General features: G+C 45.0%; 1 protein-coding gene across 36 annotated transcripts in view; it reads left to right on the forward strand.

Annotated features, from left to right (window-relative positions):
- Positions 1–13377, forward strand: part of LOC129057501 (DNA-binding protein RFX8-like) — a 103067-nt gene extending 89690 nt beyond the window's left edge. For 26 of the 36 annotated variants that reach the window (XM_054547249.1, XM_054547252.1, XM_054547256.1 and 23 more), the window contains 4 exons: positions 297–391; positions 4615–4729; positions 7960–8276; positions 13012–13377. In XM_054547249.1, the coding sequence (XP_054403224.1) occupies positions 297–391; positions 4615–4729; positions 7960–8276; positions 13012–13188 (704 nt within the window). In that variant the 3' untranslated portion in view covers positions 13189–13377. Of the gene's footprint in view, positions 1–296; positions 392–4431; positions 4551–4589; positions 4730–7959; positions 8277–13011 lie in introns of those variants that run through there. The other 10 variants (XR_008522073.1, XM_063713352.1, XM_054547250.1 and 7 more) reach the window with 9 other exon arrangements.
- Positions 13378–21036: the final 7659 nt, after the last annotated feature.

Consider the following 21036-nt stretch of genomic DNA (forward strand, 5'->3'; position numbering starts at 1 on the left):
GAAGACAAGGTCTGGATAATTGCAAGGTGTAGTTATGGTTTCAAAATATTTCTGTTTCAACAAGTGGCAGAGGTGGCTCACAACAGGTATGTCCATGTAATTCTGAATAGATGACCGCAGAGGTGACAAAGCCAGCCTCAGGACATCCTCTGTGTTCACAATGAGCGTGAGGCCCTGGGGAGTCCCTTCGAGCTATTGTTCAGTGATGTTCCCAGGTTACCCAGTACACAAATACCTAAGAGAAATTCTGCTCTGCTGCATGCAATCTTTAGTTTGTTTATTTTGTATCTTTGCAGGTTTAAGAAACCTAATTTCTTTGCTGGGAACATCAACAGATCTCAGGGTATTCCTCAGCTGTCTGTCTTCACATCTGCAAGCATTTGTGTTCCAGGTAGGAAGCTGTGACTTAAAAAAAAAAAACAAACAAAGTGTGTTGACCATTCTAGATAAATGAGTGCCCATTGCCTAAGGGATGGGAAAGAGGCTTCTTAGGCTCTGGTCGGAAATGTGTCAAAGCTGGCCTGGGTGTGAGGGCAGGGGATGGCCTCAAACTCTGTAGCAGGCAGAGAATGGGGGTCTGGGGGAGCACATCACACAAGTGTGTGTGTGTGTGTGTGTGAGTGTGTGCATATGTTTGGGTGTGTGGGAGTGTGTGTGGAGGGGTGAGCCTGTGGTGAGCATGTGTGTCAGGGTGTGTGTGAGCATGTGTGTATGTGGGTGTGGTGAGCATGGTGTACAGGTGAGTGGGTGTGCATGAGCGTATGCAGTATGTGTGTGGGTGTTTGAGCATGCATGGATGAGTGTGTGTACAGGTGAGCATGTGTGCAGTGTGTGTGAGCATGTGTGTAAGTTGGTGTGGGTGACTGTGTGTGCAGGTGTGTATTGCAGCAAAGGGAGTGTGGAAAAGGAGGAGGGGTTTTGTCTGTTTCAGGGGGAGAACAGCCCATGTTTTGCAGACATGTTCCAGTAAAATGTCTGGCTTGATTTCAAAAGCCCAAAGATGGTTTCGTTGTGGATATGGGCAGGTTTGATCCTTCCGACCATCGTGACTCTTGGGAGTTGCTTCAGTGGGATCCTGGGCTTGATTTTCATCATCCTCCATGGGGGCAGTGGAGAGCTGAGAATGCCTTGAGAGAGGTCACAGTCCTTCACTCCATGGGCCCAGGGCAGGTGGGGAGAGCTAGGGGCTGTGGGTGAAAACCTACAGGGAGGCCGGGCACGGTGGCTCACATCTGTAATCCCAGCAATTTGGGAGGCCAAGGCGGGAAGATCACGTGAGGTCAGGAGTTCAAGACCAGCCTGGCCAACACAGTGAAACCCTCTTTCTCCTAAAAATACAAAAATTAGCTGGGCATGGTGGCACACACCTGTAATCCCAGCTGCTCAGGAGGCTGAGGCAGGAGAATCGCTTGAACCCAGGAGGCGGAGTTTGCAGTGAGCTGAGAGCCACTGCACTCCAGCCTGGGCAACAAAAGACTCCGTCTGGCCGGGCATGGTGGCTCACACCTGTAATCCCAGCACTTTGGGTGGCCGCGGCAGGCAGATCACAAGGTCAGGAGATGGAGACCATTCTGGCTAACACGGTGAAACCCCATCTCTGCTAAAAAAATACAAAAAAATTAGCTGGGCGTGGTGTCATGCACCTGTAATCCCAGCTACTCGGGAGGCTGAGGCACCAGAATCACTTGAACCTGGGAACTGGAGGTTGCAGTGAGCTGAGATCACACCACTGCACTCCAGCCTGGGTGGCAGAGCAAGACTCTGTCTCAAAAAACAAACAAACAAACAAACAAACAAAAACACCTAGGGGGAAATGAGGCAGCCCGGGCCCCACCTCTTGAGACTTTGTGCTTGCCAAGGCTGAAGTGGTTTGGAAAGGCTTCGAAGAGAAGGTGGGACTTAAAACTGGGATATGAAGCATGTGTAGGATTAAAATAAGCTGAGAGAGGGGGATCGGGCATTCAAGAGCAGGAGTGAGTTTACCTAGGAAGGAAGGAGCAGTCCACACTGGGGGAGAGAACAAAGACTCCGAGGGCCTGGGGCTGGGAGCGTGGCTCTGAGCTTTCTCTTTAAGCTTCTGGCCATGTTGCGGCCACTCCCTTGTGCCACCTGCCTGGCCTTGTCTGTATCCCTGAACTCTCAGTTGAGAAGAAAGAGGAGAAATAATCACTGAGACCAAGAAGACTGCAGGGGACTTTGGGATTTTCGACCTCCTAGGTATGAACCAGAAAAATCCTCAGGAAGGAGCTGGAAAGCCAGTTCCAACCCTTGGCAGGTGCCTGGTCTCATATGCTTCTTGAAAATCATTATCCCAGATTCTGTATGGTTTTTATTCCTCCTGTTGATCTTAGGCAAAGCTTATTTTTAACAGCAGTGACCATGTCCAGAGCTGGATGGCTACTGAGACATTTATTCATTCGCTAGCCAAAGGCTTATATTATACATCCTCACAGACAGGAGCTGTCTATTGTCTGTTCCTTAAGTGGAAACTAGAACTCAGCCTCCAGCTTTAATCAGATGAACCCACTGAGATCATCACTGCCAACCCTGCCATCCTACATTGCAAACCAGAGGGCTATGTGTTTCCCAAGTCTCCATCATTGTGCCTTCAGCCTTCACAAAGGAGGCACATTAGAAAAATGGTGTTTTTGTAACTGTGTGCCTTTGAAGGTCTTGTTTTTGTAAAATAGCTTGGCTGATCTTTACAAAACCAGATTATTGTCAATCAAATGCTCAGACTATTAAGATGCACACACTTGGGCTTGTCAGAGATGCCCCATGGCTTCAGTTAGCATCTGGCAGTCAGTGAGCAGAGGGCAGTTTGGGCCCTGGAGGAGCTTCTATGTTGGGGGACATGAAGTGCCACACTGTGGACATGACGGGAAGAACGCTCAATGGTGTTTATGCTGACTTTCAAACATTTGTGCAGAGAGAGCCCTGGTCACTCAGAGCTGCATCCCCCGATGCTTTTAGGAAGTATCCCTGTGGGTTGTTTTTTTTTTTTAATTGAGATGGAGTCTTGCTCTGTCACCCAGGCTGGAGAGCAGTGGTGCAATCTCAGCTCACTGCAACCTCCGCCTCCCAGGTTCAAGCGATTCTCCTGCCTCAGACTCCGGAGTAGCTGGGATTACAGGTGTGTGCCACCCTGCCTGGCTAATTTTTGTATTTTTAGTAGAGATGGGGTTCTGCCATATTGGCCAGGCTGGTCTTGAACTCCTGACCTCAAATGATCCACCTGCCTCTGCCTCTCAAAGTGCTGGGATTATAGGCGTGAGCCACCGTGCCCAGCAGGATCCCTGTGCTTTTGTACTCTCATTGTCCCTTCAACATAAAACCCTCTGCTGAACACCGATGGGAAGGGCTCCTCCCAAGAGTCCATCTCAGATGGTGAGGAGCACTGAGGAGGAGGATGCTACTGAAAGGACCTCACGTCCCCTGAAGCTCAGGGCCACCTTCTGGTGTGCCAAGGGTTTCGCTGGGGCAGAAGGGAAAAGAAGCAATGACAAGAAAGGGCATTCTTTGTTTATAGCCAGGCTCTCTATTTCTTCCTCAAAGACATGTGGTGGAGCTGTGGTGGGTCCACAGGCATGTGACTGAGGATGAGACGAGGCTTGGAGCATGCATATCAACAGATGCATTTGAAATCCATGACTCATGGCTTACAGATGGCTTCAAGTGTGGTCCAAGGCTGCTCTCTGTCTGGGTAGAGGGAATCTCTTAGTCTGCATGCAGCAGCATCTTATTGGTATACAGTTTAGTGCCAGTGAGGCTGTCAGATGACCTTGGTTCCACTGGGTGCAGGAGCTGGGACTTTCCAGTTTGGAGCTTGCTTACACAGCAAGCATGATGACCAGCTTTTCCAAATGGGCACCACTGCTTTTCGTTATTATGGGACTCTGTGCCACTTTTCCACAATCAGATTTGACATGCAGAAGTGCAGGAATAAAACAGCCCCTGCCCCTCTTGATGGCCATTCCCAAGTGGACTTCAATGAGGCTGTCCCTACGGTGTTTCTGTGTCACACATCATAAGTGACCTCTTTTGAAAAACTGTGTGGTGCTGGGCATGGTGGCTTATGCCTCTAATCCCAGTGCCTCTGGGAGGCCGAGGCAGGAGGATCACTTGAGCCTAGAAGTTAAGGCCAGCTTGAGCAACACAGTGAGACCCTTATCTCTACCCACCCTCCCCCCAAAAATTAAATTAGTCATGCGCAGTGGTGCATGCCTGTAGTCCCAGCTACTGAGGAGGCTGAGGTGGGAGGATCCCTTAAGCCCAGGAGTTTGAGTCTGCAGTGGGCCAAGATCATGCCACTGCACTCCAGCCTGGGGAAGAGGAAGACCATGTCTCAAAAAAAAAATTGCTTTTTTTTTATTTTAAGAGAAAAAGTAAGCCAATTTCCTACCTCCCTCCTTCTCTCCACCAACTTTAAAGGGCTCTGCCCTGGAACCATCTCCATGGAAGACAGAGAAAGACCAGACATTGGCCCATTATTTCATCTTCGTCTTCTCTGGCTGTTTAAAAATGCGTGTGCATGACAAATGTGTGCATTCGAAACATACTCTGCTTCTTGATTTTATCACAAACTGCAGCCTTTTTCTCACAAAAACTTAACAGCCAAGCAGAAGCAAAGAAGAGTTTATCAAATTAGCCGCCAGCTTCCAGCTGAGATGGAATCTTCTTCTCACTGCTGTGAGCAAAGCCATGACCCTCTGCCACGGAGATAGTTTTGGTAAGTCAGAAAATAAGAAAATATTTTGTATTCTACCTTTTAAAAATGTCATTATGGCATAAGTATTTTGCGTATTGCTATGTAGAATCCAGCCATCTTCTTTTAACCTTTTTATGTAAAATATAACATAGATGCAGCAAACCATACAACATGATAGTAATTTTTATTTTTAGTGTCAGTGTGATAGTCTGTCAAACAGATGGACCATGCTTTTCCTTCCTGTTTCATCATCGTTAGACACACAGGAAGCCTCTCCTTGTTCTTGAATTATGAGCTTTGTGACATTTAGAGAAAAGCACCGAGAGAGACAACTGAGATGGAGCACAAAATGGATTCTTTGAAGCACTCATACTTAACTCTCAGGAATAATGATTAAGTTGCCATTGTATGCAGATGGTAGAGAGAGTGAAGTAATGTTCATTTTGCAAACTTCCTGGTCAAATCCCTGGTCTTCCTCTGTTGGGGAAGGTCACATCTTTGATGCAATTGCCTTATAAAAAGGGTTGTAGGGGTTGGGTGCTGTGGCTCACACCTGTAATCCCAGCACTTTGGGAGGTTGGGGCAGGTGGATCACCTGAGGTCAGGAGTTCGAGACCAGCCTGACCAACATGGTGAAACCCTGTCTCTACTAAAAATACAAAAATTAGCCAGGCATGGTGGTGGATGCTTGTAATCCCAGCAACTCGGGAGCTTGAGGCAGGAGAATCACTTGAACCTGGGAGGCAGAAGTTGCGGTGAGCTGAGATCGCACCATTGCACTCCAGCCTGGGTGACAAGAGCGAAACTCCACCTCAAAAAGAAAAAAAAACAAAAAGGATTATAGGAAGGGAAGTTCACCACTCAGCCCACCAGCTTCATGGACTGGATCATTCCTTCAAAAGGTATTTCATGCTTCCCAGGCACCTTCCTGGGCACTGGGCATACAGCAGTGAAAAGATAAAGTCTCCACTCCTGTGAGTTTGCACAGTAGTTATGGCAAGTGATCCCTGCACAGAGAGCTGCCAGATGCTCTCACAGCAAGAAGGAAGAGAAAGCAAGCCCTATTAGACCAGCTTTGCAGACACCCTGGAGCTCCTGAGGGCTGCTGCTATCAGCTGCCATATAGGTGACACTCACTTATAGTGGGACTCTTCCCTTCACTGAAGTCCAAACTGACTCTGCTTTATGCTCCTGCTCTTCCAGAGCAGAGAGACAGCAGAGTTTACATGCATCATGGGAAGAAATCTAGCCCTGAGCCGGGTATGGTGGCTCACACCTGTAATCCCAGCACTTTGCGAGACTGAGGCACGCAGATCTCTTGAGCCTGGGAGTTTAAGACCAGCCTGGGCAATATGATCAAACCCTGTCACTACAAAAAAAATAAAATACAAATACAAAAATTAGCCAGATGTGGTGGCCCAGTAGTCCCAGCTACTTGGGAGGCTGAGGTGGGAGGATTGCTTGAACCAGGGAGGCAGAGGTTGCAATGAGCTGAGATTGGGCCACTGCACTCCAGCCTGGGTAGCAGAGCCAGACTCTGTGTCAAAAAAAGAAAAGAAATCTAGTCTGTAGTTGTTACTTTTCCCAGTCTACCTTCTCTGTACCTCCACATGAAATCAGTGTATTCACACCAGTAGTTTGAACAACGGTTTCAAGACTTGGACTCTGATTTTCCAAGGTTAAATAAGCCAGACGATGTTGTCAGGCTCACTTCAGGCAAGGTCATGCCTTCCACAGGGACAGTGATCTCTCACCCAGATCCGTGGAGGAATAGAACACTGCTCAGGGAAAAAACTGTGAAGGGCTTTTGAAATGGATGAAAAGATTACTTGAAATGGACAAAAGGCTTTGAAATGGACAAAAGGTTGGCACAGCCTTCTGGGTTATCTCTACATTCCATTGTCTTTGAGTTATTTTTACAGCTCTGTAAGTTGCAGCAAACTGATAATGCAGATGACCCTCATCCACAGAAATACAAACTAGTTGTGTCAGGTGGTTGTGATTGATGCTGCCTTGAGGACAGATCCCTTTTGGATCTATTTGTCACTGTCAGCATTCTTTTCTGTCTATAGTATATAGTTAGTACTTTGAATTCTCTTTTGAACCAGTGACAACATCTTACTGATGTAGCAATAAGATGTAATACATCATTTAATTAATGAGTTAAAGAAAACCTTTGATATGTCCTTTTCTCTTTTTTCTTCTTGAGATGGAGTCTCACTCTGTCACCCAGGCTCTGTCACCCAGGCTGGAATGCAATGGTGCGATCTCGGCTCACTGCAACCTCTGCCTCCTGGGTTCAAGTGATTCTCCTGCCTCAGTCTCCCGAGTAGCTGGGACTACAGGCACGTGCCACCCTGCCCGTCTAATTTTTTGTATTTTTTAGTGGAGACGAGGTTTTGCCTTGTTAGCCGGGATGGTCTCGATATCCTGGCCTTGTGATCTGCCCGCCTCGGCCTCCAAAAGTGCTGGGATTACAGGTGTGAGCCACTGTGCCTGATGTGTCTATTTTATATCTGTATAAGAGTCATGATTTTACCTTTATTTAATACTTATCTTTTAACGATTGCAATAGGCCAGATTTCCTCCTCTGTTTCTCAAGCAAACATTAATGATTGTTTTCCTTTCTGTGAGTGCAAAGTCCTTGGGATTTGGAGCATTCAGCTAAGTCACATACCCTCCTTCCTCTCTGATGACGGCACTTGCAGGTGCACCTGAGAAGACACCTCTCACAGGTGGAAAGCCAGCTGGCCTCCTTACCCACTTCCCACACAAAAAGCTGCAGCCACAGGGTCTGCAAGAGAGGCAACGCACTACGTTTCAAACACCACGAAACAGCAGCAGGGCTCCCTCTGCACACTGCCCCCATTTCCTCCCACCCCTTCTGGACATTCCTGTGGATCATACATGGGGCACAGTGAGGTTGAGGGGTAACCTCTCCAGCTCTGGGAGCAGCACCCAGTTCCCTGTAGGGTTTGCTTTCCTCCCATCTCACACCAGATGGATTTTAAGTTCCTTTTCATGGCTTAGGCTGTTTAGCTCTTGGTCCGTTCTGTCCAAAAGCTGCCTTGCCAGGGGTTTTCTACTGATGGCTGCTATGTAAGAGGCCCACCCAGGCCTCTTCTGGGTAGGCTATTGGAACGAGGCTCACTTACACAGGTGTTAGCCCCAGAAAAGTTGTTAGTTTCACAGTGATTTGTTTATTGTCTGTCGATCAAATGTATTCATTTTTGGTTATTATCTAAATGTAGGCTCCTGGCATCTGTTTCACTTGCTGCTTTTAGAATACGTAATTCATATACTTCAGTCATGCCTAGAGGAGGAAGAGGAGGAGGAGGACGTGGGGAATGTCAAGGAAATGCTACCAGATGACCCGACTCTCAGCCAGCCAGATCAGGCACTTTCCCACCCTCTGAATTCCTCACTGTCGCAGGCGTGTGCCAGCCCCAGCGTGGAGCCACTGGGGGTGATGCTGACACACATGGGCCACGGCCGATATCCCGTGGGTGTGAGCAACATGGTCCTCAGGATCCTGGGCTTCTTGGTGGACACTGCCACGGGCGATAAGGTAGGGACACCAGGACCCCCTTCCACACAGCTGTTTCAAGGGGAATAAGAGCCATAGGTGATTAGGAAAACCCTCAAGATCACTTTGTCCAAACAATGATAAAGGATTCTACAATCATCTTTACACTAGGCGATTTTGCTGGGGGTGAGTTTAATTCACTGTCTGTTGATTACTGGTCGGCTCAGGTTTGTGGGACATTGATAGATGCCTGGCATGATTAGAAGTGTGGGCCATCTGATGGCCTGGGTATTTATTGCCTTCCCAGAGTGTGCCTGGCCTGGTGAGACTAACTCAGCAATAGCACACCACTGACATCTGAGTGGCATGCACTGAAAATTCCCCTAGTGTTCAAAGACAGGAAACGTCAAATAGTCTGAACAGAGGATTTTGAAAAGATTACATTGGGATACCTGTTGAAAGATACAAAAATTAGAGTTACTATTTACCTAACACCTACTATATAGCCCTTATGTATGTTATCTCGAAGCCATGCCATCCTGTAGAATATTTGTTCTTGTCATTGTCATTTGATGGATGAGGAAACTGAGGCTCACAGAAGCTGAGTGACTTGCACAAAGTCACACAGCAAGGAAATGCGAGGAAATAGTGGAACAGAGATTGGAGCCCCAGCCTGCCTGATCTCAAGTCCATTCTTCACCTACAACCCTAGACAGGAGGTTGTTTTATGCCCTGAGGAGTGCAGGACACAGGTTGTAGAGGTCGGACATGGACATCAGTACCATGAAGCAGAGCTGGACTGATGGAGGAACAACTGAAATGCCTCCATTGAGGAGTGGGGAGTGGGCTGGTTAAAAGAAAACTGACAGCAATTGTCTTAGGGCTAATTTCTCTGCACATGTTTGATGTTTAGCCGCTATCCATCTTCTTTTTGTGCCCACAAGTTCCCCCTCTCACACAGATGAGTTGTGCTTAGTAGGAAATTGAAGTAGGTGCAATCATTCACCCTGAAGCAGGTTAATAGTGGTCTTGGCCGTGGCAATGAGTCACAGCCTAAAACTCTTCATGCCTTAGAGTCCGCAGAATAATAGGAAGCTTCCAGGGCCCTTTCCTTCTTGAGCAAACTCTCATTCTGAGTTCTCCAATTGCAGAGATCCTGCACACCTGTTATTGAGCAATGCTTGGACAAGACACCTCCCTAGACCAAAAAAAAAAAAAAAAAAAAACAGGAGCCAGGGAAATGCATCTCAATGCATCTCTCAGGTTTACCAGTTCTCTATCTGTATTTGGTCTTTCTTTCTCACTTTGAGATAGTAAGTCACATATCCAGCTGCATTCAGTGCTCTCTGTGAGGTAGATTCCAATGTGTGTCTGTAAATGAGAAACTCACCTCCTGCATGAGTGTACATGTGAAAAGAGCAGACATGGTTGATGAAGCATGCAGCAGTGAAACACTGACCCCAACTTGGGGGTGCTAATGAGAGCTGGGCCTCCTTAGCTGGCAGCAGCTAAGGCGCTTTCAGGAAGCAGGTGTTTTTAGACAGTTGGCAGAAAGAAGGCCCAGTTAGTTCTGAAGAGGCAATGGCTTGGCTAGGCTATGCCTAGGAGAATGGCTCTCCCTGCTGCTGTACCTGTGGCAGAGCCCTCCAAGGGCCACCAGTGGAAAGCGCCTGAGTGTAGTCTGGAGCATTCTGTAGAGCCCTAGCAGGGCCAGCATTCATGCTGGGCTGCAGTGTTCAGCTCCAAGTGAAAGCAAATTCTTTGCGCTCACCAGCTGGAGCAAGAGGTCAGCGCGTAGCATGACAACTTGTTAAAGGAAAAACAAAAACATCTTGCAGTGACACTTGTTAAAGCACCATAAGGGAGGCTTTATCTGTAAGGAAGGCTTTATTCAGTACCATCTCCACAGGGCTTTTGCAGCCGGGGAGGGAGATTGGTCTTAACTCTGAGTACAGCAGGGACAGGGTGGCGGGAGCGGAATTTATAGCCTAGGAGCTGGGTGGGGGGTCAGTGGATGGGAACTTACTAAGAAGAAATGTCAGACATAAGGGGGATTCTGGCTGAACCCACCTAAGAGGATTCTTGTAGAAGTCCAGCCAGCTGGGGTGACCAGACATCACCTAGAGGCTGGCAGAGGATGAGGAAACTGATCACATATGGAGATGGGGCATTCTTGCTAAAGTGACTCAGCAGGGTTCTTGCTAAAACTGGATTTCACAAGAAAGTGGGCAAACGAGAAGGTTCAGGAGCCAGAATAAAGTTCAGCCAAGCGGAGAATGTTAGTCAAATGATATACACATTTATATAGTAAATGTGTATATATTAGTCAGCAAGGTAACCAGGAGTAAGCTTTTACCTCTTCAGGCACAGTTAGAAGGCGTGAAGAGCAGACACTGACAGTCTTCCATAGCTGAACGTTTAAATGCATCTTTTCATCTCAGTGAAATAGGTGTTATCATCAACCCTATTTTACAGCTGGCATAACTGAGGATCTTGAAGGGGTTGGGTAATTTTCCCAAGGTCACCTCACTAATTAGTGGAAGAACAGGAATTTACACCTCCACAGATCCTTCCAAGACTGTCCTTCTCAGCATTCTCTCTCTCCCCCAAAGTGTTTTCTGCCATCTGCTTTAATTCCATAATTGGTCACTTGGGACTAATTACTAAAAATACCTTCAAGTCTGATAAGGGCAATCCTGGCACGTACATTTCTGGGTTCAAATTCTACTTCTTCCCCTTGTTAGTTAGAACGTTGGACAAATTGCTTAACTTATGGGGATACTCATGTCTAATTCTATAGGGCCATTATGAGGTTTAAATGAGTTAATTGTTGTAAAATGCTTAGGCTATTTCCTAGAATATAGTAAGTACCCAGTAACCACTGGTCATCATTATTATTGCTCCACCACTGCCTCCTAAGCTGAGCACTTTCTCTTAACACTCTTGGCCCAATCCCTTAGCTCCTCTGAAGGTCCTTGCAATGAGGTTTGACCTACATTTAATGGGTGGAAACAATAGAGAAGATATTAAACACTTAATTGAACTACATAATAAAGCAACAGAAGCAGACAAATGTCAGGTAATCCAAGGTAATACACATTAGAGATTAATTAAACCTGCTTCTGTTCATTCCTGCCTGCTGAATTAGCTATAATGACTTAAACAATCACACCAAAAGTTACACTCATCTGATTTTCATTGCATCCATTATTCAGCACTTGCACTCATCATCAACAGAAAAGCACACCCTGCGTGTCCCATCTGCATTCATCTGCCACCATTTAACACCTCGTTCAGCTGCACAGCTGTGGCAGCCTCATTCCCTGAACAATTTAGTGCTGGCCTGCACCTCCGGTAACAACTGAAGTCAGCATTCCGGATTGCCATACCCATCTGTCCCTCTTCTACATTCTAGCGGCGTTCAAAATAGTCAGATGCCAAGGCATGTTTAAGAATAAAGTGAAAAACTATACTGATATCAAATAACGAATTTAGGTCATGTACTCCAGGATTACAGCAGAGCAAAACAACATTTTTTAAGTGTCTCTTCGCCTCTAAGATAAAGGTGAAAACAATTTTTTGAAAAAGAAGAAAAACGCCTTTTCATTGGTGGTGATGGTTTTTGTTGAATTTAGAGGAGGAGTGAGACATACTTTCATGAACCTTGCATTTGAAGTTAATGGTGCACACATCTCTGTCAAAGTATACTAGCTTATAGGAGGTTTATTCATGAAATCAGACCAAGTGAATACATTTCTATTGGTTTTAAAGTAGTCATGGCCAAGTTTCCTGGAGCTAAGGGAGGGATGGTACATTCACCATTCTCAGATAGGAAGACTTACTTGCTCGTCAGGTGAAGTGTCTGAGGAGAGCTTCAGGTAACTTAGAACCTCCCCATCTCTCGAATCTGATACTTCCCAATTGAGTCACCAATACCAGATTGCTGATGGATGGGGGAAGGAGAGCCTGTGTGGGAATTTGAACCGACTATGTCAGCTCCAGAGACTTGTTGAGAATGCGGGGATTAGTACACGTCTTGAGACCCCCAAATTGATGGGGGTTCTGCAGCCACATGGAGACCGTGGGTGCCTTTCATAGGCTCCCTCCCAACTTTCACAACTCATCTGCTTTCTCCAGTGTCTGTTAAGGAAGAATGTTGGTTTGCTCTCACGAGGACATTTCTCACAAACTGCAAAGCCCTCTTCCTTTCCCTAAAGAGAGCCCATCAGCTCCCTGCCCCTGCACCATCCCTGCCTTGCAAAGCCTCCCACTGAGTCCTCACTGGACCCTGAGTGTTTTCCTGAGAAATCAGGAGTTCTCTTAGTAAGAATAAATGCATGAGCTGGGCGCGGTGGCTCATGCCTCTAATCCCAGCACTTTGGGAGGCTGACGCAGGTGGATCACCTGAGGTCAGGAGTTCGAAACCAGCCTGGCCAACATAGTGAAACCCTGTCTCTACTAAAAATACAAAATTAGCTGGGCATGGTGGTACATGCCTGTAATCTCAGCTACTTGGGAGGCTGAGGCAGGAGAATCATTTGAACCTGGGAGGCGGAGGTTGCAGTGAGCTGAGATGGTGCCATTGCACTCCAGCTTGGGCAACAAGAGTGAAACTCCATCTCAAAAAAAAAAAAAAGAATAAATGCATGAACTTCTCCTTTACATCCCAGGGTGGGACCTTGGGCTTGGTAGAAGAACTCAAATGGTAGTTCCTGCAACAAGGAATAGTATAACTGTCTCTTTTTATCTTTTCCCTTTAAACATTTCCCTCTCACAGCTCATCCACGTGCTGTTGGAAGATGAAACCACCGAAAGCGCAGTTAAACTCAGCCTTCCTATGGGACAAGAAGCCCTCATAACCCTAAAAGACGGACAACAATTTGTGATTCAGATATCAGATGTACCCCAAAGCTCTGAAGATATTTATTTCAGAGAAAGCAATGCTAAAGTGTGAGATTATTTATTTGAATAGAGAATAAGAAAACTGATAGACTTGCATTCTTAAAAATATTAAATCCTAAAGTTTTTCTATTGATAAAAGACGATGTTATGTATATAATAGATGTAGCATTGTCTATTTTGTGTTTATATGTATTTCAAGGAGGTGGTTTTGATAAAATATATAAACTGATTTGGAGAATAATTTTTGCCTCTGTTGCTTTTCTTTTGGGGCTGTCCGAGTATTTCTATTTTGAGACATGGCAGAAAGGAAATTTGAGAATGCTTTTCGGGAGTAAAGAAATAGTTAAGGCTCCAGAGAAAGAAAAAGTTCAAGGAATACCAACTGGTACAAGCAGTAAAATGCCAGTGGTGATATTTTTCCTCCCCTTGGTGGTGCCTCAATCAAAATAGAATTTGTAGATAGATCCCCTCAGGCAGTGATGAACAGAAAAAAAATCAATATGATATCACTGTTAAACTCATTCACTGGTCCATTAAACACCTTTGGTTCACTATCCCAATTTTCATAAAGTGAGAGAATTTTGAATGCAACAATGTCTGCAGCAGAGGCCAATGTCCTGCTTTGAATCACTGTTTAGTTCTCTTTTTGTAGCAAAATCCTAAAAACTGCTGAAACTAGGAATAGATCATTGTTACAGAAAATCCACTTTTATGTAACTGATTATAATATTTAAAAGGAATTTTAAAATTCGTGCTTCACATGATTTCCGGTATACATGGAAAAAATAGAGAATATTTTATTGATCTCATATTACATATGAAATGAACTAAATTTCATGTATCTTTACATATGGAATGAATTAAATTTACTTATGAAATGAATTACATTTCCCCAAATGCTTGGAAATTTTTTTAAAAACCACAGGAGCTGTACGTCTGTAGATTCATTAAGAATTACTCATCTTTATGGATAAAAAAGTAATCATATTTAAGAGCCCTTTTCAACTACATTTAATATATTATCTCAGGCTATCTGGGAGGAGTTGTTCTTTGTCAAAGAATGAGTCAGAGAGATATTTATTCTTTTGCTCACTGCTCGGTGACTTTGCATGTCATGTGTTTGCTCATAAGTAAGTAGACAGTTGGTGGACTGAGTCACAGAACACAGGAGACAACAGGATCTGTAAGTGTGGGAATGGTGAATTTTGTTTGCATGTTTTGGGGTAAACTGATTAGCTAAGAGCTAGCAGAAGTCATTCTGGGCATTCTGTCCTTGAATGCTCAAGTTTACCAAAGAAAACAATTTTCATTGTTTCTCTGTAGCGTTAGACGTTAGGATAGGGGATGTGGATGGGTAATAGCAGAGAGGAGGAGGGACTTCTGGGACTGTTGCGATTTGTATTATTATGGTTTCTTTCTTATTTGATCTTGGGGCCTGTCTAGGAGAGCCCTGATGGGGTGGGAGGGGGAGAGAATAAGGTTTGGGTGTGTTGGTTAAACGAAAATGCAAGAAGCAGAAGTTTATTGCTCACAGACCCAGAGAGGTTAGGGGCACCGAATCACTAGGAGGGCCAGGAGGAGACTGGAGGCAGCAGGGAGCTCAGCCAGCCTGTGGTTGAGCCTGTGGGACCTGCCTTTATTAAGGCCCAGGGTGCTAGTCCTTAGGCTTTCCCTTGGGACTTGTGGATCTGAGTCATTTAAAGAAAACATACATAAAAGAGGGAACTCATTTACATGACTCCAGTGTTGACCATTAGATCTTTCCCACAGCCAGCAACTGTGGCATGAGCTGGATTTGGCATCAGTGAGATGAGGAACAAGCAGGCTCTATTGCAAACACCACACAGAGAGGAGAAGTCTCACTGAAGACAAGGATGACAGGATTGAACTGGATTTCAAACAGCTTATGTCAGGTCTAAAAATGGCTGTCAAGGCTGCCACTCCATGAAGTCTATGCCAGGAACCCTCACGGTGCTCCCATTCTTGGGCTGGGGGCTGGCCATACAGTGTCGTGTGTTCACCTTGCGAAAATGTGTCACGAAGTTTGTGATTTGACTTGATTACATTTCTGCATATGTTATATATGAAAGTGTATCTTAAAAAATACAAGGTGGCCAGGCACGGTGGCTCATGCCTATAATCCCAACACTTTGGGAGCTGAAGGTGAGAGGATTGCTTGAGCATAGGAGTTCAAGACCAGCCTGGGCAACATAATGAGAACCCTATCTCTACAAAAGAAAAAAATCAGCTGGATGTGGTGGCATGTAGCTGTAGTCTCAGCTACTCAGGAGGCAGGAGGATTGCTTGAGCCCAGTTCAAGACTGCAGTGAACTATGATCATGCCACTGCACTTCAGCCTGGATGACAGAGCAAGACCCTGTCTTAAAAATAAATAAATAAATGGCATTGCCCACTTTATGGGGAGTGGATTGGAGCTTCCTGATGGAAGAAAGATTAAAAAGCACACAAGAGGATTTCAAGAGGAAGCGAGCTGGGCTTGAAAAGTCACCAGGTGCAGTGGCTCACACCTGTAATCCCAGCACCTGGGAGGCCAAGGTGGCTGGATTGCTTGAGCTCAGGAGTTTGTCACCAGCCTGGGCAACATGGTGAAACTCTCATCTTGACAAAAAATATAAAAAATTGCCAGGCATAGTGATTAGTGCCTGTAGTCCCAGCTACTTGGGAGGCTGAGGTGGGAGGATAGCTTAAGTCCAGGAGGTTGAGGCTGCAGTGAGCTATGATTGTACCACTGCACTACAGCCTGGGCCACAAAGCAAGGCCCTGTCTGGAAAAAAAAAGTAGAAAAAGAAAGAGAGAAGAGAGAGAGAGAGAAAGAAAGAGATAAGAAAGAAAGAAAACCACCAGGACCAACAAGCTCTGGTGTGAGAACAGAGCTGCACCTGCCTCATAGGCAAGTCTTTATTTTTAACTCCCAATCCCCTTCCTTGATGAGCTGAGACATGAGGCCCAGCAAAGAGAAAAATGAAAAAGAATGCAAACACATCTGTCTCACCCACCTCAGCCCTCAAATCCTTAAGCAGCTAGCAGGAGAGAGGAGAAGATGTCAACCTTCATGAAGTTTGACATTTTGATTATTACGCTGAGATTTTAATTACTGAACAGAGATGGTTCCTATGATTGAAAGTAACTGGTGGTCTACTACTTGAAAGCGAACATGAATGTGAACAGGAAATCCCCCTATTCCCTACCCCAAACTTAGATTTTTCTTCAAGAGCCATAAAGAATCCACACAGCAGGTTGCAAAGATTGTTTTCTGCTTGTACCATGGATCAGTTCACTATTACAGCATAACAAACTAATCCTTCATGGCTTAAAACAACCACCGTCTATGTATTATTCCTCACCAGTCCGCAGTTTGCTTGCGTAGCTGGTTCTGCTGTTCTAGGCTGGACTCGACAAATCTCAGCTGGGCTCACTCAGCCCTCCAAGGTTCCTGACAGGTATGTAGGGGGCTGGCTAGTCTAGGATGGCCTCAGCTGTCCTCCATGTGGTTCCCACATTCCTTCAACAGGCCAGTTCATGCATGTTCTCATGACAGGAGGGAGTCCAAGAGAGCAGACGTGGAAACACACAAGCATGTTTTCACACCTCCTTTTGCATCAAGTGTGGTCTTGAACCATTGACCAAAGCAAGTCATGTTGCCAAACTCAGAGTTAGCAAGATAAGGTACTCCTAATGGGTATGGATGCAGGGAGGTGTCAAACAATTGGAGTTGTCAACCACATCACTCTACCACCTACCTTATCCAGTTCAACTCACTCAAAACAACATCTAAATCATTATCCCAGTTGCTCTCTTCCCAGGTGGAAATGCCCTGCTCAGGATCCTCAAGCAGCAGTGAGATCCTGGCCACCTGCAGATTCCACAATCAATCACCCCCATCAATTGTGACATTATTACGGCACTGCCCTCCATGCAACTTAACTTGATAGGAAACAAACATTTGATCCATTAGTATGCATAGAAGCAATAGGATTTTCTGAAACAGTAATTTGAAATAGGAAAAATAATGAGAACCTGTACAGACAGATATCCCTCTTGGGCACATTACTGATTGTCAATATGGTGAGTACAGAAAGAGAGGCACATCACATTTCTCTTCACAGTAATAATAGCTGCACCCACATGTATCTTGGAACATAAATGTTCACTCATGATGATAAGTTGGAAGCCCACTAACATGCTGGCAGCAGACAGATTTTTCAGAAACACATATCTGATCAAAAATTTACAGTGACGTTTTCCAAAATTAAGTATTTGTCATGTATTTTTTCTTTTACCGGGTACTGTATAAACACTTGGGATTGTATGGGTGGAAAGCCGTGATACCTTTCCTCACCCACCATAACCGTCATGGCCAACACTCCTGTAACAAAAGGAAATAGAGAAAAGCATAACAAATGTATTTAAAATTTAATCCCATGTATGAGGCCATTCTCACACTGCTACAGAGAAATACCCGTGACTGGGTAATTTATAAAGAAAAGAGGTTTAATTGGCTCGTGGTTCCACAGGCTGTACAGGAAGCATGGTGGCATCTGCTTGGCTTCTGGGGAGGCCACAGGAAACTTACAATCATGGCAGAAGGTGAAGGGGAAGCAGACACATCTTACATGGCTGAAGCAGGAGGCAGTGGGCAGGATAGGTGCTATACACTTTTAAACAATGAGATCTCACGAGAACTCACTCACTATTAGTGAGTAGTACCAAAGGGGATATTCACCCCCATGATCCAATCACCTCCCAGCAGGCCCCACCTCCAACGTTGGGGATTACAGTTAGACATGAGATATGGGCGGGGGACACAGATCCAAACTGTACCATCAAAGTTTTATGTGACATGAAAGCCTAAATAAAGACTCGCCGAGCGCGGTGGCCCACGCCTGTAATCCCAGCACTTTGGGAGGCCGAGATAGGTGGATCTCGAGGTCAGGAGATCAAGACCATCCTGGCTAACATGGGGAAACCCCGCCTCTACTAAAAATACAAAAAAAATTTGCCGGACATGGTGGCGGGCGCCTGTAGTCCCAGCTACTCCGGAGGCTAAGGCAGGAGAATGGCGTGAACCCGGGAGGCAGAGGTTGCAGTGAGCCGAGATCGCACCACTGCACTCCAGCCTGGGCGACAGAGCGAGACTCCGTCTCAAAAAAATAAATAAATAAATAAATAAATAAATAAATAAATAAATAAATAAAGACTCAAAGACTCAGGGAAATCTGTCCATTTCCATGCTTATGCTCGGTGAAGAACGGACAACCATGAAGAATTGTGATTGGAGAAAAAGTGAATGATCTAATGGTAATAGACGAGTGGGAAACCCAGCAAGGCCTGTCTGTCCAGGGTCTTCTTCCTCCTTCTGTGTGTCATTCCCTTCCCCCAGGTGTGGGGCAGGACCCCTTCTGGAATGAGGTCTCATGACCTACTCTCGGACAAGGTGGATCCGAGGACCTCTTTACGGCCAGCTCCTATACAGGAAGGCAGAGGGAGTTACAGTCATATTTCTAGGCTTTATGGCTGGCTTTGAAGGAGAGGGGTTCTAATTTCTGTGATCCATCTTGGGGAAGAGAAATTCTAGTTCCTATGGCCTGCCTTGTGGGAGAGGGGGAGCAGGAGAAAGAAGGGTAGGAAAAGGCCAGAAAGAGATTTTGCTTCTGAGGCTCTTCCACTGTCCTTTACTTCAAAGTACTCAGCATGTCAAAGCGTTACACTCTGGGCATGACTTTCTCAACCATGAATAAAATAGACAAATCTGTGCTCTTTATTGAACTTATGTTCCTGGTACAGGAAGACTGACACTGAGCTAATCAGCAAATAAAAGCAAAATATCTTAAGTAGATATAAGTATTATCGTGAAAATTCACTATGGGGATGGAGATTCTCTTTTTTTTTTTTTTTTTTTGACAGTCTCTCTCCATTGCCCAGGCTGGAGTGCAATGGCATGATCTCGGCTCACTGCAATCTCTGCCTCCCGGATTCAAGCAATTCTCCTGCCTCAGCTTCCCGAGTAGCTGGGATTACAGGTGTGTGCCAATGTGCTCAACTAATTTTTGTATTATTTGATAGAGTCGGGGTTTTGCCATGTTGGCCAGGCTGGTCTTGAACTCCTGACCTCAGGTGATCTGCTCACCTCTGTCTCCCAAAGTATTGGGATTACAGGCGTGAGCCACCGCACCCAGCCTGATGCTGCTTCTTATAGGGCATTCAAGCAAGACCTCTCTCACAAGGGGTAATCTGAAAAGAGACCTGAAGAAAGTAGGAGAAAGGAAAGGTGTGAGAGTCTCCTAAAAAGGGGAGGAAAATGAATCAGAGAAGTAGGAGAGTACTACCAGGCAGGGCTAATGCCCCCTTGAAGTTAATGACCATAAATCTGAAGTGATTAAGGAACTTAAAATCATATATATTCTCTATATATACACTGTATATATATTTAAAATCATGTATACACTATATAAATCATATATACGATATATATAAATTATATATACTATACATATATATGATTTATATATATATAGACACTTCAAATTTATGGCCATTAACTAAATTATATATATATATATGATTTTAAGTCCCTTAATCTCTTCAATATATATATAGAATATATAATATATTGATAAAAGAAATTATAGGCAACACAAATAAGTGCAAAGACATCCCATATTCATGAATCAGAAGACATAATTTTGTTAAACTGTTCATACTACCCAAAGGAATCTACAAATTCAATTCAATTCCTATCAAAATCCACTTAGTGGCTGGGTGCAGAGGCTCACACCTCGGAAGGCCATGGTGGGAGGACCATTTGAGTCCAGGAGTTCAAGACCAGCCTGGACAACATAGCAAGACCCCATTTCTACAAAAAAAATAAAAAATAAAAATTAGCCAGGCATGATGGCATGTTCCTGTCTATAGTCCTAGCTACTCCAGAAGCCAAGGAGAGAGGATCTCTTGAGCACAGGAGTTTGAGGTTACAGTGAGCTATGATCATTACCACTTCACTCCAGCTTGGGCAAAAGAGTAAGACTCTGTCTCTAAAATGAACAAACAAGAAATAATAATAATAATTAAAAAAAAAACCCTGCAATGATATCACCTTACACCCATTAGAATGGCCATTATAAAAAATAACAACAGGTGTTGGTGAGAAGGTGGATACATTAGAACTCTTGTGCATCATTGGTGGGAATATAAAATAGTGCAGCTGTTTTGGGAAACAATATGGAGGTTCATTAAAAGCAAACTACCATAGGATTCAGCAATCACACTTATCGGTATTTACCCAAAAGAATTCAAGACAGGATCTCTAAGAGGTATTTACACTCAAATGTTTATTGCAGTAGTATTCACAATAACTGTAAGGCAGAAACAACCTAAATGTCCATCAATGATGAATGGAGAAAGAAAATATGGGCTCGATGCAGTGGCTCACATCTGTAATTCCAGCACTTTGGGAGGCTGAAGTCAGAGAATTGCTTGAGCTCAGGAGTTCGAGATCAGCCTGGGCAACATAGTAAGACCTCATCTCTACAAAAAATAAAAAATAAAAGTGAGCCAGGCATGGTGGTGTGCCTGTAGTACCAACTTCTCAGGAGGCTGAGGATGGGGGACCACTTGAATCCAGGCAATCCAGGCTGCAGTGAGCCATGACCGTGCCACTGCACCCCAGCCTTGGCAACAGAGTGAGACCCTGACTCAAAAAAAAAGAAAAAATGGAAATGTGATATATACATATGTGAACCCAGAAGGCTAATCAGAAACTCAAATGAATGCAACCGTTTTTGTTTCACCTATCTGTGACCTGGAAACTCCCTCCCCGCTTCAAGTCTTCCTGCCTTTGCTTCAAGTTGTCCAGCCTTTCCAGACTGAACCAATGTACTTC

Source organism: Pongo abelii, chromosome 12 (assembly GCF_028885655.2).
Source record: "Pongo abelii isolate AG06213 chromosome 12, NHGRI_mPonAbe1-v2.0_pri, whole genome shotgun sequence".
Taxonomy (NCBI): Eukaryota; Metazoa; Chordata; class Mammalia; order Primates; family Hominidae; genus Pongo; species Pongo abelii.